The 19,409-nt window shown below is 46.9% G+C and overlaps 2 protein-coding genes across 3 annotated transcripts in view; one reads left to right on the forward strand and one right to left on the reverse strand.

The window, feature by feature from the left end:
- Positions 1 to 13,933, reverse strand: part of NPDC1 (neural proliferation, differentiation and control 1) — an 85,103-nt gene extending 71,170 nt beyond the window's left edge. Inside the window, exon 1 of one of the 2 annotated variants that reach the window (XM_083158650.1) lies at positions 13,735 to 13,933. In XM_083158650.1, coding sequence (XP_083014776.1) covers positions 13,735 to 13,822 — 88 coding nt within the window. In that variant the 5' untranslated portion in view covers positions 13,823 to 13,933. The remainder of the gene's footprint in view (positions 1 to 13,734) is intronic. The other variant, XM_083158649.1, reaches the window with a different exon arrangement.
- Positions 13,934 to 17,929: 3,996 nt separating this feature from the next.
- On the forward strand, positions 17,930 to 19,400 carry LOC146035291 (uncharacterized). Its single transcript, XM_083158652.1, has 2 exons — positions 17,930 to 18,515; positions 18,601 to 19,400. Exons 1-2 carry the CDS (start codon positions 18,111 to 18,113, stop codon positions 19,189 to 19,191), a joined length of 996 nt encoding a protein of 331 aa, XP_083014778.1. The 5' UTR covers positions 17,930 to 18,110; the 3' UTR covers positions 19,192 to 19,400.
- The last annotated feature ends 9 nt before the right edge of the window (positions 19,401 to 19,409 follow it).

Raw genomic sequence — 19,409 nt, forward strand, 5'->3', positions numbered from 1 at the left:
CCCCTCGCGCAATTCACGCCCCCTCCCACGCTTTGCGGGCCCCCGCCCTCTCCCGCGATTCGCCGACACCTGCGCCACCTCCCTCCCTTGATTCACGGCACCCCCCGCGCCCCTCCCGCAATTCACGGCACCCCTAAGCCCCTCTTTAGTGCCCCGTATACTCACACACCCCTATCACTACCCAGCTTCCTGCTCTCCTGAACCGTAACTTCCACCACTGGGGAGTCGCTGACGCTGTTTTGCCCACATGCCCCTATCATGCCTCATAGCCCAGCCTCCTGCTCTCATGCACCCGAACTCCCACCCAGTAGGAGGAGACACTGACTAAGGGCCACCATCCTGTACTCCTGTGCTGCCACGCTGGACCCTCACCCACTGGCAGAAGCAGCACAGTATCTCCCACCCTCCTCTTTAGTCCCCCTTATTCCCACACACCCCTATCACTACCCAGCCTCCTGTTTTCCTGTGTCGTGACCTCCGCCAGTGGGGAGCCGCTGACTCAGAAACACCCTACTATACTATTGCACACACACACCTACACAACATGCACACACAGCCCCCCCCCCACACACACCCACAAATGTCACTGTACCATCCACACTATCAATGTACATCTTACTCTGTAACCGCTTTTTAATTAAACAAAACAATACACACCCCCTTCCACATCATATGCTCTCTATTTAACACATTTCACCTATAACTGAAGTTGCAATACAGGCATCTTTCATACAATTCTAACCATCTTTCTCATATACAAATGTTCACAAATTAAGGGGGCGCAGCCCCTAACGACGGTGTGAAGAGCGCCCGTAGGGCGCGATGAATCACCTAGTATATATATATATATATATATATATATATATATATATATATATATATATATATATATATATATATATATATATATATATATATATATATATATAAAAATACAGATTCACAGGGCTAATTGTCCAGTATTAATACAGAATTTGTCCTAAAAAATTTTTAATGAAAGAACATGCAAATCACATTTGTGATTTTCTTCAAAAGTGGACCACCAGTGTTAAATCTTTAGAATGGTACTTGTGTATGATCACGCCGCCCATCGCATTGCATCGCAAACCACTAAATAGGGGATGCGATTTTCGCGTGAAAAAGCAAAAATGTACAATTAAATATCGCATCGCATGCCAGCAAATGGTTATGCCCCCAGAATGTGAAATGCCCCCCCCCCCATTGTCAACGCGACCCCCACAATCAACGACAACCTGAAGCGTGGCGAGAGCAGCGAGCCCGCGAGGGGCGGCGGTGCGCGTCCTCCGACCTTTTCATACCCCCACTATCCACGTTGGTGTGGAGTTGATTTTAGATAGTGTGGTGAGCGCAGCGAACCACTGAGCCCGAAGCGTGGCGAGCGCAGCGAGGGGACGCGGAATACATGTAAAGTCATGCGCGTCCGCTTGCCACGCTTCGGGCTCGGTGGCTCGCTGCGTTTGCCACACTATCTAAAATCAACTCCACGCCGACGTGGACAGTGGGGGTATGAAAAGGTCGGAGGACGCATACCGCCGCCCCTCATGTACCGCTGCGCTCGCAACGCTTCGGGTTGCCGTTGATAGTGGGGGTGGCGTTGACAATGGGGGTGCATTTAACATTGTAAGCACCCATAAGGGTGCTTGTACAATAAAAAATTGCATCGGATGCCGCTATATCACATGCAATGCGATGCATGCCATGTAATAAGATCAACATTGTGGGCGCCGTGATAATACACAAGTACATTTAGAACCGTAGTAATATGATCATCAGATCGAAAAGGAGAACCCGAATTAGCAGTGAGCGCTGGTGACAGGGAGGAGAAGCACTCAGTATATAAATATATATAAAGACGCTTGTAAACGAGCAGCAAACGTGACAAACCGGCTCTCGGCTCCGGGAAGATGCTAATTAATGTCTCTAAAGCATCGAGATACTTACTTTAGGTGATAAAGCCGAATAATCAGGCTAGCTGTGCAATGGGGGGGAGAAGAACAGATATTATACTATACTTGATGCCGTAACTGGAGGGGGAGCGGCTGGGACACTGCAGAGGGTCTGTCCACACGTCAGCAGGACATATCAGTGCCATAATGTAATGTCATCCTGCAGAACCTCATTGTTCCACAGAACGATACATGCATCTCACTACGCAGCTTTGTAACGAATGTGCATCTTTTTGGCACTACAACTGTAGCATCACTATAGTGCACAAGTAGCGAGTACCCTACTATCGGCTTGGCGTCCAGCAGCGGAGTTGAGACTGTAACCAGAGACTGGCTGGCACAAGTTAATCAGTAGAGACCGTAGAACACCGATTCTATGTACAACATCTAACTGGCCTGCAGTTTATTACGTGCCACCAATATCTATGGCAGGGTGAAGCAAACGAAAGAAGGTGGCCCCGTAGGAATGCCAAAAATGTCATACCTATAGCCACGTGTAGCAGGTGTCCATGGAGAGTTTATAGAAACTGCACAAACAGCGTAGAAATCGTAAAGATCACAAGGGGACGAACGGGTTGGACTGGTTGGGAGATATGCTGTGAGGTGGAACTTCGGCTGGGAGAGGCCGAAACACACTGGACTTGTACTCACTGTGCGGACACAGGTCAGCTGTCCAGAAGAAGAAAATAAATAAAGAAAATAAAAGGTTTTGATCACAATTCTGTAGAGCATATGTGGGGGAAGGTTTAGGTGTGTGAAGTGAAATATTAATCTATGGCAAAAGGGAGCCAGCTAGTGATGATTCTAGTCAAAGAAAAAAAAAATACCGATCACATGAACAGGTCTATCAGACCACTGGGGTCCTGCTCCAACCAGGACAAAGGGGGTGCCGGATGACTGTCTGAAAGTTGGGATCCCGACGGTCTGTACACAGATGTCAACATCCGGAATGTTCAACTGCCTGACAGTCGGGATCCCGACAAACATAGCCTATTCTCCCTCGTGGACCCCCATAGAGGGAGAATAGAACCTGTGGCGAGTGCTGCGAGCTCGCTCGCCACCCCACCCCCGTCGGAATACCAGCGACCGAAGTGAGGAGCAGGAACATGGCTGGACCACTACAAAGGAGCAGCACACGCAAACAAACATTGAATATCATGTAAAAGTAAAATATGTCAGCTATAGGTAAACTGAGGCCCTTCGGGGGCCACTTCGGGCAGCCCTCTGACCCTGAAAAGGGCCACACATTACCCTTAAATTCAGTAGTAAGCAAAAATAATACATTTAATGAAAGACACAGATCCGTGAGGCAGATTCAGAGGTGGATGCAGGGCACACGGAATATAGTCACGCAACGTCATTCAGAAACAGCCACTTTTAACACCCGTGGGGCACTGCGGCCCACCGGTGGAGGACACAGCAATGGCAGGTGGCTTTACCAGGATGCTGCAATTAGGGTGGTAGGGTGAATTTTGCCAATTTAACACCAGGTAGGGCACAGAGCTCTGCTAAACCAGACTAGTGTGCACCCCAACTCTGCTGGGACAAGTGAAGCGGTGTCCAAGGATGCCCCAAAAATGGGCAACGTGATGAACGTGAAGACTAGTGGGGCTGTGCGAGTCACTGATACATAAGACCATCCCTGGCCTAGACTTGAGGTATCATTATTATCATAGCATCCAGGCCCCAAAAGATATACAGCCTGGATGAGGGCCATCATATAAATACCCCAGGCAGCTCTGACCTCAAGGGGTACTTAATAAGGAAAGATCTTTAAGGATCCTGACACAAAACTACCAGACTTCGGTTCTCCCGCCCCAGGGTCATTACCAATGACACCTTAATGTCTCGGGAGAACATCTGCTTATCTCCACACTTTCTGTGTATGTACTGTGCAGTCACTAGGGGCTATATTCACAGATAACCACTAAAACACAACCAACCAGACACTCGCTTTTATAATCTAACTGGCGCCAGACAGAATCAAATTAAATGCTGATTGGTTGCTTCGGTTGAGTGCAAGTGTTCCACTTAAATGCACTATTAGTCATGAGGCGTAAAGTGCAACAGTCGGTCCACTTAAATGCACTATTAGTCATGAGGCGTAAAGTGCAACAGTCGGGATTCTGGTGGGGAAGAGAACCCCACTATGCCACCGCTCAGGAGCAGCACAGAGCACAAGGCCTCATTCCCGGTACTGCACCCAGGCCAACGTGGCCTAGGTATTTCAGCATCCCTATATTTTGCACATGGTCGTCAATGTGTCATATGGGAATAGGATTAGTCCTTAAATAACTGCATTGACCTATACGCTCAGCTTAAGTGTTTTGTGGCCTGCACTACCAACATGGCGGTCCTCCACCTGGTGCAACTAGTTATTCCTGGATATTTGTGTCAGCTGACCGTTTGGTGGTGTGGCCACAGACCGACCAGCAAAAACAAGCTTGGTTTAGTCCCGGTCCATCCAGAATCACCGGAGGCGCTGATGCAGCAACACAATGCATAATAACACGAGGGAAATGCCACATTATGCTGAGACAATAGTACCAATGCTAAGCAGGAAGCAATGGACAGACCGTGAGAACCTGTGTATTCATTTACCAGGCAACACAATCTCTCACGCCAGACAGGCTGTGACTAATAGAAACGCTATATTCCGTACGGCGAGACACTATGGTGAGAAGTTGGTACATATAGGACATTGAAATAGATTCATCAAACAGGGGCAGATGTATTAAGCTTTGACAAGAGATAAATGCAAGGGTGATAAGGAGAGATAAACGTCCAGCCAATCACCTGCTAACTGCCATGTTACAGCCTGTGTTTGAAAAAAAGTCAGTAAGGAGCTGATTGGCTGGACATATATCTCTCCTTATCACCCTTGCATTTATCTCTTGTTAAGGCTTAATACATCTGCCCCAGAGTTCCAGAATTTTGGCTGCCATTGCCCAGGAAAAAGGCAGCTATGGAACTACAAATATCCCTGCATGCCCTTGTGAAATCAAAACAGTTGCCATGGTTTGACTTCTCTTCTCCATAATCCCTTTCAACTCCTCCCACTGTACTGTTGTAGTTCAAATGTTCTTGCAGAATCCGCTCAAAAGTCAATATTTTATGGGCGAGGATAAAAGGTAAAAAAGTTAAAAGTGTGACATCATAACGGATTGGTTATGATGTCAGTGGTGTCTTCTGAACCGGACTACACCTCCAAATATATTACAGAGAACAACATGGAGTGGCAAGAAAAATATATATCCGTCAGAACCTGAATCAGGCACCGGATGTGGACACTATCTGACCAGGAAAACTCAGATTAAACTATTATGCACACTATGCCTTACACACACTACAGCACAATACTCTGTTACCTCGGCCTGAGGGGTTGTCACCTACCTTCTTCTGTGTAGAACAAGCGCTTTAGTCTTGTCCAACATAAATAATGACCAAACCCAATTTTTCCACCTGGATGTGATCTCGTGACAGAAATATGTTACACTGACAAAACTGGTTTGTGCAACGTACAGAATACACTGTGAACTATATAAACAGTATTTTTAGTGCTTTAGGAAACCAGAGAGATTATATATACCTGTTCAAAAGGTGCATCTTTTACACATCACGCACACATTCTGCAGTCTAGTGACAATGGGCCCTAGTGTGGGGTAACACTAACAAGGAAATAAGTGTATGTTTCTTTGGACACTTGCAGAAAGATATCATTACAGTAAGATCCAATTCTATATGCTTGTTTTCTCTTTTACCCTTTGAGTGCCAAGCGAATTTGTCAAAACAGGTGTGAAAATTTCCCCCAATTTTTTTTCTAACTCATCATAGTGACCTGTAATGTTTACCTTCATATAGGAAATAATAGGTACTTATGTATTATCTGGGCTCCCATGTTAAATGCACCCCAGTTTTTCATACCCCTACTATCCAACTACGCATGGAGTTGATTTTATAAAGTGTGGCGAGCGCAGCGAGCCACCGTGCCCGAAGCGTGGCGAGCGGACGCGGTCTCATAAGAAAAACGGGAGCCCAGAAATTACATAAGTACCAAATAATATTTTTTTGCTCAACATTTTTTATTTGCATTTATATAACAAATGTGAGCGACGCTGGCGTTTTAGTGGATAGTTTGAACATCTCTCACACAAATGTTGCACTCAAAGGTTTAAACAGGACTTGGAAGGGGGCTGCGAAGGATGGCTTTATTTCAAAACAAAATGGCCTTGCCGAAATGCACTGTGCTCATTGGTTAATGCATATACTGGGGGTGTGGTCAGTGACCTCACAGCAACTCAAAAGACTGCAGGCACTGCTTTTTTGTATCAGTCAGTATGTAAGTAATCATAACGCTGACAGTTATGGTGTCGACATGAACAGAACGTGAACATGCACTGGGCAGCTGGGTAGAGTTTCTGTGCATTATGGTGCAGTGGGCGAAGGGGGTAGTCATTTTAGAGAAAATGCCAGAGTAATTCTGATCAATATAAACTGGATTCGTGACTCATTTCAGAAAATGGCACTGTTGGGGTTAACAGATGCTAAAATATCTAGTGTATATCATCTGCTTCTCAGTTTATAAAAATAGGGGCAGGAGGTGGTGCAGGGAGAGGCAGGGATACAGGAAACATGGCAGAGAGTGTTTCCTGACAGAGCGAGAGGGATTGGGACTGAGAAAAACCCAGGACAGCATAGCTGAGCAAGATAAATAAACAGACAGGGACATGACAGGAATTAGCACAGCAAGCTGAGAACAGGTTCTACACCTACCCTGTGACTCACTACCAGCCACAGCCAAAGTATCCCTCCTACAACAAACATGGGCGACCAGGGGGCTGCGATGTGGCCACGCAAACACCTGCACTCCACTAAAGGAGGAGGAGTCTTCATCTGTGGGTTGCTTAAATCTCTTCATAGATATTTGCGGCTCCCCCTCAAAATATAAAATCAAACCTTTTTGCATGGGTGGGTGAACTGCTCCACCCTGCCTATCATTAACCTTCAAAACGCTGGTTTACTCAGATCATAAATCAGGAGTTGTTCACTACATGCTGCCACATGAGCTCCAAGGAAATGGCATTAGCCCATTGTAGCCTATGGGCTACACGTCGTGGCTGTAGTTCTGGAGTAAACTTAAGTCCACGGTCACGGCCTTTGTTCCCAGCTGCTGATATTGGGGCTGACTGATGTGCATACAGGGACAGACTATAATTGATTATAAGATTATTAGAAGTCACAAGCGAGACTGTGGCCACTTCAAGTGGACTTATAATTGGTAACAGAGCAACATGACCGCTGATATCCTTATAGCTTAGAACAGTGGTTCCCAACAGGACATGTTTATTGTAGGTGCCTGTCACACTTCTAATGCAGTACATATTGTTATTCATTTGCTCATTACCTTTCTAAAATTGTACAGTATATACTGTAGGTCAGGCATGTCAAACGTTGGCCCTCCAGATGTTGTGAAACTACATATCCCAGCATGCTTTGCCACAGTTTTGCTATTAGAGAATGCTAAAAATATTGCAAAGCATGCTGGGATGTGTAGTTTCACAACATCTGGAGGGCCAACGTTGGACATGCCTGACCTACAGTATATACTGTACAATTTTAGAAAGGTAATGAGCAAATGAATAACAATATGTACTGCATTAGAAGTGTGACAGGCACCTACAATATAATGCTTTACGCCAGTGATGGGGAACCTTCGGCCCTCCAGCTGTTGTTAAACTACATAGCCCAGCATGCCCTGCTACAGTTTTACTATTTGGCCATTCTAAAACTGTTGCAGGGCATGCTGGGATGTGTAGTTCAACAACAGCTGGAGGGCCGAAGGTTCCCCATCCCTGATTTATGCCCACATCTCCAGGGAACCCAGCCAGAGACGGAACTCCAGCACCATTGTAAATAAGAGACTTTTTACTGTACTGGGGCTGACTGTGGGATACCTATAAGGAATAAGGCGGAGACAACATGTTGCCCCCCACACCCCCTATTTAAATAGGGATACATCACTATCAGGTAACATGACTGTTCCTGGGAAGATATCAGTGACAGCGAGGAACAATCCTTCGTTCCCTGAGAACAATGGAGCTTCCTACAGTAGATTAGGGTAATAACTTGTAGTACGCTTATGTCCTGCTGTTACAATGACACCGGCTATTTATATATGTAGCCCGCCATGCCTGAAATCCAGATGTTGGCAGGGGTACATCATCGACTCACCGCAGTGGATTCGCACTCATCTAAATAGGAAAAGGGACCCTGAAAATTGCACCAGAGGTGCGGTAAACTCCCAAAATTCAAGTGTATCATAGATATAGTATATGACCTCATTATGCAGCAAGCACAAGGAGCAATGTTCCAGCCTGTCACCGTGCAAGGAGGTCTGTACTCAGTACTATGGCCACACTTTAAATACATGATGCAGGCAGGACAGGGAACCCCACACATAAGATACAGTATATATTATATAGGGGGGCAGTACTATGGCCACATCAAAAACATGACGCAGGCAGGACGGGGAACCCGACACATAAAATACAGTATATATTATATAGGGGGTCAGTACTAGGGCCGCACCAAATACATGAGGCAGGCAGGACGGGGAACCCGACACATAAGATACAGTATATATTATATAGGGGGTCAGTACTATGGCCACATCAAAAACATGACACAGGCAGGACGGGGAACCCGACACATAAGATACAGTATATATTATATAGGGGGTCAGTACTAGGGTCGCACCAAATACATGAGGCAGGCAGGACGGGGAACCCAACACATAAGATACAGTATATATTATATAGGGGGTCAGTACAAGGGCCGCACCAAATCCATGAGGCAGGCAGGACGTGGAACCTGACCCATAAGATACAGTATATATTATATAGGGGGTCAGTACTAGGGTCGCCCCAAATACATGAGGCAGGCAGGAAGGGGAACCTGACACATAAGATACAGTATATATTATATAGGGGGTCAGTACTAGGGTCGCACCAAATACATGAGGCAGGCAGGACGGGGAACCCGACACATAAGATACAGTATATATGATATAGGGGGTCAGTACTATGGCCGCACCAAATACATGACGCAGGCAGGACGGGGAACCCAACACATAAGATACAGTATATATTATATAGGGGGTCAGTACTAGGGCCACACCAAATACATGACGCAGGCAGGATGGGGAACCCCACACATAAGATACAGTATATATTATATAGGGGGTCAGTACTAGGGCCGCACCAAATACATGAGGCAGGCAGAACGGGGAACCCGACACATAACATAGAGTATATATTATATAGGGGGTCAGTACTAGGGCCGCACCAAATACATGACGCAGGCAGGACGGGGAACCGGACCCATAAGATACAGTATATATAATATAGGGGGTCAGTACTAGGGCCACACCAAATACATGACGCAGGCAGGACAGGGAACCCGACACATAAGATACAGTATATATTATATAGGGGGTCAGTACTATGGCCGCACTTAATACATGACGCAGGCAGGACGGGGAACCGGACCCATAAGATACAGTATATATTATATAGGGGGTCAGTACTAGGGCCGCACCAAATACATGAGGCAGGCAGGACGGGGAACCCGACACATAAGATACAGTATATATTATATAGGGGGTCAGTACTATGGCCACACCAAATACATGACGCAGGCAGGACGGGGAACCCCACACATAAGATACAGTATATATTATATAGGGGGTCAGTACTATGGCCGCACCAAATACATGACGCAGGCAGGACGGGGAACCCGACACATAAGATACAGTATATATTATATAGGGGGTCAGTACTAGGGCCGCACCAAATACATGAGGCAGACAGTACGGGGAACCCGACACATAAGATACAGTATATATTATATAGGGGGTCAGTACTAGGGACGCACCAAATACATGACGCAGGCAGGATGGGGAACCCGACACATAAGATACAGTATATATTATATAGGGGTCAGTACTAGGGCCGCACCAAATACATGACGCAGGCAGGACGGGGAACCGGACCCATAAGATACAGTATATATTATATAGGGGGTCAGTACTAGGGCCGCACCAAATACATGAGGCAGGCAGGACGGGGAACCCGACACATAAGATACAGTATATATTATATAGGGGGTCAGTACTAGGGCTGCACCAAATACATGAGGCAGGCAGGACGGGGAACCCGACACATAAGATACAGTATATATTATATAGGGGGTCAGTACTATGGCCACACCAAATACATGACGCAGGCAGAACGGGGAACCCGACACATAAGATACAGTATATAATATATAGGGGGTCAGTATTATGGCCGCACCAAATACATGAGGCAGGCAGGACGGGGAACCCGACACATAAGATACAGTATATATTATATAGGGGGTCAGTATTATGGCCGCACCAAATACATGAGGCAGGCAGGACAGGGAACCCGACACATAAGATACAGTATATATTATATAGGGGGTCAGTACTATGGCCGCACCAAATACATGACGCAGGCAGGACGGGGAACCCGACACATAAGATACAGTATATATTATATAGGGGGTCAGTACTTGGGCCGAACCAAATACATGACGCAGGCAGGACGGGGAACCCCACACATAAGATACAGTATATATTATATAGGGGGTCAGTACTTGGGCCGCACCAAATACATGACGCAGGCAGGACGGGGAACCTGACGCATAAGATACAGTATATATTATATAGGGGGTCAGTAATACGGCCGCACCAAATACATGAGGCAGGCAGGACAGGGAACCCGGCACATAAGATACAGTATATATTATATAGGGGGTCAGTACTAAGGCCGCACCAAATACATGACGCAGGCAGTACGGGGAACCTGACACATAAGATACAGTATATATTATATAGGGGGTCAGTACTACGGCCGCACCAAATATCTGACGCAGGCAGGATGGGGAACCTGACACATAAGATACAGTATATATTATATAGGGGGTCAGTACTAGGGCCGCACCAAATACATGATGCAGGCAGGACGGAGAACCTGACACATAAGATACAGTATATATTATATAGGGGGTCAGTACTAGGGCCGCACCAAATACATGACGCAGGCAGGACGGGGAACACCACACATAAGATACAGTATATATTATATAGGGGGTCAGTACTAGGGCCGCACCAAATACATGAGGCAGGCAGGACAGGGAACCCGACTCATAAGATACAGTACATATTATATAGGGGGTCAGTACTAGGGCCACACCAAATACATGAGGCAGGCAGTACGGGGAACCTGACACATAAGATACAGTATATATTATATAGGGGGTCAGTACTAGGGCCGCACCAAATACATGAGGCAGGCAGGACGGGGAACCCCACACATAAGATACAGTATATATTATATAGGGGGTCAGTACTAGGGCCACACCAAATACATGAGGCAGGCAGGACGGGGAACCTGACACATAAGATACAGTATATATTATATAGGGGGTCAGTACTACGGCCGCACCAAATATCTGACGCAGGCAGGACGGGGAACCCGACACATAAGATACAGTATATATTATATAGGGGGTCAGTACTAAGGCCGCACCAAATACATGACGCAGGCAGTACGGGGAACCTGACACATAAGATACAGTATATATTATATAGGGGGTAAGTACTACGGCCGCACCAAATATCTGACGCAGGCAGGATGGGGAACCTGACACATAAGATACAGTATATATTATATAGGGGGTCAGTACTAGGGCCGCACCAAATACATGATGCAGGCAGGACGGAGAACCTGACACATAAGATACAGTATATATTATATAGGGGGTCAGTACTAGGGCCGCACCAAATACATGACGCAGGCAGGACGGAGAACCCGGCACATAAGATACAGTATATATTATATAGGGGGTCAGTACTAGGGCCGCACCAAATACATGACGCAGGCAGGACGGGGAACACCACACATAAGATACAGTATATATTATATAGGGGGTGAGTACTATGGCCGCACCAAATACATGACGCAGGCAGGACGGGGAACCCGACACATAAGATACAGTATATATTATATAGGGGGTCAGTACTAGGGCCGCACCAAATACATGAGGCAGGCAGGATGGGGAACCTGACACATAAGATACAGTATATATTATATAGGGGGTCAGTACTAGGGCCGCACCAAATACATGAGGCAGGCAGGATGGGGAACCTGACACATAAGATACAGTATATATTATATAGGGGGTCAGTACTAGGGCCGCACCAAATACATGACGCAGGCAGGACGGGGAACCCGACACATAAGATACAGTATATATTATATAGGGGGTCAGTACTAGGGCCGCACCAAATACATGATGCAGGCAGGACGGGGAACCCCACACATAAGATACAGTATATATTATATAGGGGGTCAGTACTATGGCCGCACCAAATACATGATGCAGGCAGGACGGGGAACCCCACACATAAGATACAGTATATATTATATAGGGGGTCAGTACTAGGGCCACACCAAATACATGACGCAGGCAGGACGGGGAACCCCACACATAAGATACAGTATATATTATATAGGGGGTCAGTACTATGGCCGCACCAAATACATGATGCAGGCAGGACGGGGAACCCGACACATAAGATACAGTATATATTATATAGGGGGTCAGTACTACGGCCGCACCAAATACATGGCGCAGGCAGGACGGGGAACCTGACACATAAGATACAGTATATATTATATAGGGGGTCAGTACTAGGGCCGCACCAAATACATGAGGCAGGCAGGACGGGGAACCCGACACATAAGATACAGTATATATTATATAGGGGGTCAGTACTATGGCCGCACCAAATACATGAGGCAGGCAGGACGGGGAACCCGACACATAAGATACAGTATATATTATATAGGGGGTCAGTACTAGGGCCGCACCAAATACATGATGCAGGCAGGACGGGGAACCCGACACATAAGATACAGTATATATTATATAGGGGGTCAGTACTAGGGCCGCACCAAATACATGATGCAGGCAGGACGGGGAACCCCACACATAAGATACAGTATATATTATATAGGGGGTCAGTACTATGGCCGCACCAAATACATGATGCAGGCAGGACGGGGAACCCCACACATAAGATATAAACCCATATTTATATGGGTTATGACTAGGGCCGTCATGCAAGCATAACAGGGAAACGGAGGCATATATATATATATATATATATATATATATATATATATATACTGTATATATATATATATATATATATAATGTGCATGGTCTGATCATGTGTATGATGTGTGCAATGTACAATCTACACAATAACCACCACCCCACGCTGGCATACTTTGTATAAGCTGCAGGCCCATACCTGGCAAATATAAATAGACTACGTCACCCATGATAATAACATATGCCAGGCACCAATATAGCCATGCATACACAAGGATGCAAATACTACAAGGCCAGTGAAGTACACCCAAGACACACACACACACACACACACACACACACACACACACACACACATCTATATCATATATATATATATATATATATATATATATATATATATATATAAAAACAAATTTTATATTCAAATTCAAAATTCCATAGTCAAATCCCAAACACAGGTGTAGCACAGGTAGAGAGCAGCAGACATACTGTATAGAGCGACTGCAGCCACCTGTCCGCCCAGTGACCCCATCCCTTCTTCCTCCGCCGGCCCCCTTCTCACCTGGACTCCCGGCACACAGCCGGAGGAGCAGCAAGCAGCAGCACACGGCGGTCCCCAGCGGGATCCCCGATCTCCTTGGTGCCCCCATCTCTCAGGCTGTTCCTGGGAGAGGCTCCACCATGGTGTCCCCAGCAGCAGCAATCACTGACAGCAGAGCGGCGGAGAGAGCCGGGAGCGCGCACTGACAGGGAAGAGAGACGGGAGCGCGCACTGAGAGGGGGAGAGAGCCGGGTGCGCGCGCTGACTGCGGAGAGACTAGAGCCGGGGGCGCGCCTATAGAGAGGGAGGGAGGGCGCTCTGGAGCATCGCGGGGCGCGCATCCTCTGTCATTCATTTCATTCATTCATTCGTTCATTCATGCAAATCTCCACAACTGTTTTTGTGTACTGTATACTTAATGGTAAACTATAAATAAATGTATGTATACTCTACACTATTATTTTAACCGTGTCTATTATATTGACACTATTATTTTTACCACTATCCGACGTTCGATGCGTGCTCCTGCGGCTCATATTAACATGTAACTCAATTCTGGCTAGAAAGCATACAGAAGTGTAGTATAGCTGTGACGTCATATATTATATACTACTATATCTTACGGTGGTTAAACACCAAACGTATCCTTTTGACCATCGAGACATTCCCGGTAAATTGTAAACGATATCGTACGGTCCGTGAATCGTTCTGTGTGTATGCACCTTTAATGTTTGAGTACACAGCGCTGGAATCACGGTTGCATGCAAACCAACGGTGTGTACATCTCTGATAGTGTGTGTACGGTGCTATCACTGGACGGTGGACCCCTCCTGTGCATGTGCAGTCGTCAAACACAGTACACCCTAAAGGCCCCTATACACTTCAACAGGGTGTGGATCGTATTATCCACACCCAGTTGGGTCGACAGGCAGCAAGGTCGACAGGGTTCTAGGTCGACATGGGTGAAGGTCAACAGGTGTCTAGGTCAACATGGGTTTAGGTCAACAAATGCGTTAGGTCGACATGGGTTAGGTCGACAGGTCACGAGGTCGACATGGGTTTTTCACAGTTTTTTTACCTGAATGTCGAGTCTGCTGTCAGCACAATACATGCTGTAGGTGTGTGCTGCTGCTGAGTTTAGAGTTTTCTTTCACCCCCTGTAAACATTTTAGGGGCATGTCCTAAGCGAGGGAGGTGCCCACACCTCCCACACTTCGGCGACGCCCACTAAATTTTACCGGGGCCCGGCATTCCTCTCGGGTGCCCTGGCTGGATCTGCTGTCCAATCACAGCAGGCCCTCTCAATTAAGCACTTACAGCAGTGCCGCAATTAGCATTTACCAAATAGATCAGGTTCAGCCTGGTGAGTTTGACAGAACCATGCACAGATCAGTGAGATCTGTGGATGTTCTGTCCAAAAAGTGTGTAAAATAATTACCACCTCCCCCCCCCCCCCAGCACCAACAGGATACTGCTAGGTTGACAAGCATTGGGTCAACACCACTAGGTCGGCAGGCAGCAAGGTCAACATGGGTTTAGGTCGACATGGGTCTAGGTCGACATGTCATTATGTCGACACAATAATTAGGTCAACATGGGCTAGGTCGACAGTCAAAAGGTCGATATGGGTTTTTTCACTGTTGTTTGAGCCGACATGTGCCGACAGGCGGTATTTAATGCCCTACCATCCACTAGGGCGTGGTGGGAGAATAAAATAGTCTGCCGAGCGCAGAGAGGCACCGTGCCCGAAGCATTGCGAGCGAATCAAGAGATGCGAGGGGATGCGGTGCACGTCAAACTGTGCCCATGTCGACTGTGTCGACATTCGGGTAAAAAAAACTGTGAAAACCCCATGTCGACCTTTTTTACTGTCGATATTGCCCATTTCAACCTAATGCGTGTGTCGACCTAATGTCATGTCGACCTAGAACCATGTCGACCTAGACACATGTCGACCTTGACCCATGTCGACCTTGCTGCATGTCGACCTAGTGGTGTCGACCCAATGCTTGTCGACCTAGTTGGTGTAGACCTAACAACCCACACCCGCTCCGACTGCCAGAGGTGTCATGCCACAGCCGGGGAGACTTTTTACGCAAGGTCCCCTGGCCACCACATGAGTACCATGGCTGGACAGGTTACCTGGGGGATTGATGGCCCCCCCAATAAAGGGTTCGCCCAGGCTTCACCTGTAAAAGCACGGAAGTCCTGGGCTATCCCCGGGCATCCCAGGGTGGTGGATGCTGGGCTGATGCCTGTAAAAAATAGATAAAATCACATCGCTGTTTACAGGAGAATTACATGACCCAGCATGGGGGGCTTTAATGTGCCTGTTGGGTCTCGTAGTTCACCTGTAAAAATAATGTGCAAATAAGGAGACAACACACCCAGAGCTGTAATATTTTAATAATCACCCCTTTTACACTGGAGTGATATTATCACATACTCACCTGCTCCCGCGTTGTCCTCTCTCTCCCACTGCTTACTCGCCACGGACAGCCACCGAGTGAGCAGTGAGGATTTTTAGAGGGGGATTTCCAAATGTAATCCAAAGTCTCCCACTCTGCAGTGCATTGGAGTAATTATGGGAGTCTGGGGGAGTGGAAACAGGCCTGAAAATTAGACTTTTTATACACTGGATACAGTATGGAATACAGTATTAATATTTAATAGTACAGATGGTCTAGAGCTGGGGTAGCCAACCCTAGTCCTCGAGAGCTACCAACAGTGCATGTTTTGCAGGTCTCCTCACAGAATCACAAGTGAGCTAATTAGCTCCATTTGTGTATCTTTAAAATGTGTCAGTGATTAATGAGTGCAGCTGTGCAGCAGCTAGGTTGTCTGGAAAATGTGCACTGTTGGTAGCTCTCGAGGGCTAGGGTTGGCTACCACTGGTCTAGAGTATAGGCTGGTTCATACATTTAAATAAGATAAGTGGTCAAGAAAAGGTTAAACATGCCATAATAAATAAATACACAGATATAAAAGAATCAGTACTGCACTTTCTAAGCTCGCATTCTTCCACATCATGCTAAGGCTCCTGTCTCTTCCTACTGGCAGCTACTCTCTGGTCTATTGCACGCACACACACACACAGCAAATTTGGTCGAAGAAGCTGCTCCCACAGGGCATGTGCAGCAGCTCTGCTCTGTCCCGTACACTGCATGATGTGGTGGCAGCTCTATTGATCATATTATATATCAGTGGTATTGTTGTCATAATTTAAGGCACTTGCCAAGAGGAGGGGGGTTTCTGTGCAACCAGAACCCCCCCTGTGTTTGCCTATGGCCTGTACTATAACGGAGGCGGAGACACTGTGACATCACTGGCAGTTAACGTAGTGTACCGCAGACATAGGAGGCAAACCTATCGCATTTGTCTGGCGGTTTGGATAATGCCTCCCTGGCTTAAGGTGCGTACCCACGGTAAGATATAGTGCAAAATCTAGCACACTATCTAGCTAGTTTCGAATTGCATGCTAGATAGTGCACTATATCTTACCGTGTGTACGCACTATCCGACGTACGATGCGCGCTCCCGCCGGTCGTCTGGGAGGGAGCTGGTCGGGTGAACATGCAACTGAATTTTGGCTAGAAAGCATAAGATACAGTGCATATCGTACGGCACACTGTATCGTATGCTTTCTAGCAAACAAGCGCGTCATCAGCGCCACGCCCTGGCCACTTCCTGGACACTGCCCAGACACTCCCCATCAGCCATTCCGCGGCGCACACGCACCCACAGGAGGCCCGAGGAGCTGGAGACAGGGAAAAAAGCACGGCGCACGCACACCCAGAGGAGGCACGAGGAGCTGGAGACACGGAAAAAAGCAAGTACATTTTGTCATGGGTGTTTCAGCTGCGGTGTGGGTGCGTGCAACAAAATGGTGCTCGTTTGGGAGGGGTCGCCTGCATACATCAAGGGGCAGGTGGGGGTGCCTGCATGAAAATGGTGCTTGTTTGGGAGGGGTCGCCTGCATACATCAAGGGGCAGGTGGGGGTGCCTGCAAGAAAATGGTGCTTGTTTGGGAGGGGTCGCCTGCATACATCAAGGGGCAGGTGGGGGTGCCTGCATGAAAATGGTGCTTGTTTGGGAGGGGTCGCCTGCATACATCAAGGGGCAGGTGGGGGTGCCTGCATGAAAATGGTGCTTGGTTGGGGATGGGAGACCTGGCTGCATGAAGGGGATGGAGGCTGAGGCTGCATTATCACAGGGGATGGAGGGTGAGGCTGCATTATCGCAGGGGATGAAGGGTGAGGCTGCATTATCACAGAGGATGGAGGCTGAGGCTGCATTATCACAGGGGATGGAGAGCTGCGTGAAGAAAGTGCTTTATTACAGTATATGTGATGTCAGTGTTGTGTTTATATTAATTTTTTTTTTTTTTTGTTTAAGAAATGGCAACCCCAAACCAGGAATTTTGGACAGGATTTCTGGACATGTATGAGGCGAATGAGTGTCTGTGGCGGGTCAAGGACAAAAATTATGCTAATAAGGAGAAACGCAACAAGGCACTGCAGGAAATGCTGACATACGTCAAAGGCATAAATGCTTCTGCCGACATAAAGTTTGTGAAAAAGAAGATTCAAAATTTCCGTACAGTATACTTAAAAGAACGCAAGAAATATGAGGATTCCAAACGCTCTGGAGCCGGGGTAGAGGAGATTGAAAAACCATCTTTATGGTACTATGATCAGCTCCATTTCCTACAGGATCAAGACCCCCTAAGTCAGTCACAGTGTTCAATGATGGAAGTCTCTCCAGGGCTATTGCCAGAGGAGGAAACAGATAATGGCAACGTGGTGAGTTTATACATAATATTATTTACTGTGTTATTTAGCTTGATTATAATTTGTTATTGACAGTTTAATTTTGTGCACATTCAAGGTCACTCTTTCGGATGCGGAGACAGAGCTACCCAACACCCAACAAACCGAAGCCGAGCAGACTGCTGTGGTGTTGGAAAGCACACCTCCGTCAAGACCCAAGAGGACCCTCACCACAATCAAGTCTAGAGCTTCCTCAAGTTCAGCACCAAACCGTGCCGAGCGGTTTCTCCAAAGTGCAGAGGAGGTTCTGCATAAGTTACCCAATGAATTCAATGCTTTTGGTACACATGTTGCACAGGAATTGGAGGCAATGGTACCAGACCAGCGCATCCATTTCAAGAGGATTGTATATGATCTGATGATACGGGGACGCAGTGGCGAATTAAGGCGTGATATTAACCTTGCATCATCAGCATCATATACAACGCAGCAAGCCCAACGTCCTCCCCCTAACCAATACCCATCTCGCACATCATACCCACCACCAAGTTTTACTGAACATACAAGCCCACCCTTGTATTGTAGCCCCAGTGCTACCTCATCACAGCCCCAATATCAAACTTCCACTCCCGGCCCGAGTGGTACCCCCTCTGTATGGGTGGGTGCACAGGCCACTCTCCTTTGTGAGCCTGATCTGTTCAAGTTGTAAATGTTATAATATATGCAGTCCCTTTGGGTAGTTAAGATATCTCTGTTCCTGATATCTTGAAGTTAATACTGAGCGGTTAAAAAGTAGTGATATGTGGATTGATGGAAAGTTCACTTTGAAGCTTTGTTTTTATGATCCGTAAACAAATCATACCTCATTTTATTTTGTTAAGAAATAATCTACATTGCCTGGCTGCAATTTTTTGTGCAAAGGACCTA

The sequence above is a fragment of the Crinia signifera genome, chromosome 9 (genome assembly GCF_055691185.1).
Source record: "Crinia signifera chromosome 9, ASM5569118v1, whole genome shotgun sequence".
NCBI classification, from domain to species: domain Eukaryota; kingdom Metazoa; phylum Chordata; class Amphibia; order Anura; family Myobatrachidae; genus Crinia; species Crinia signifera.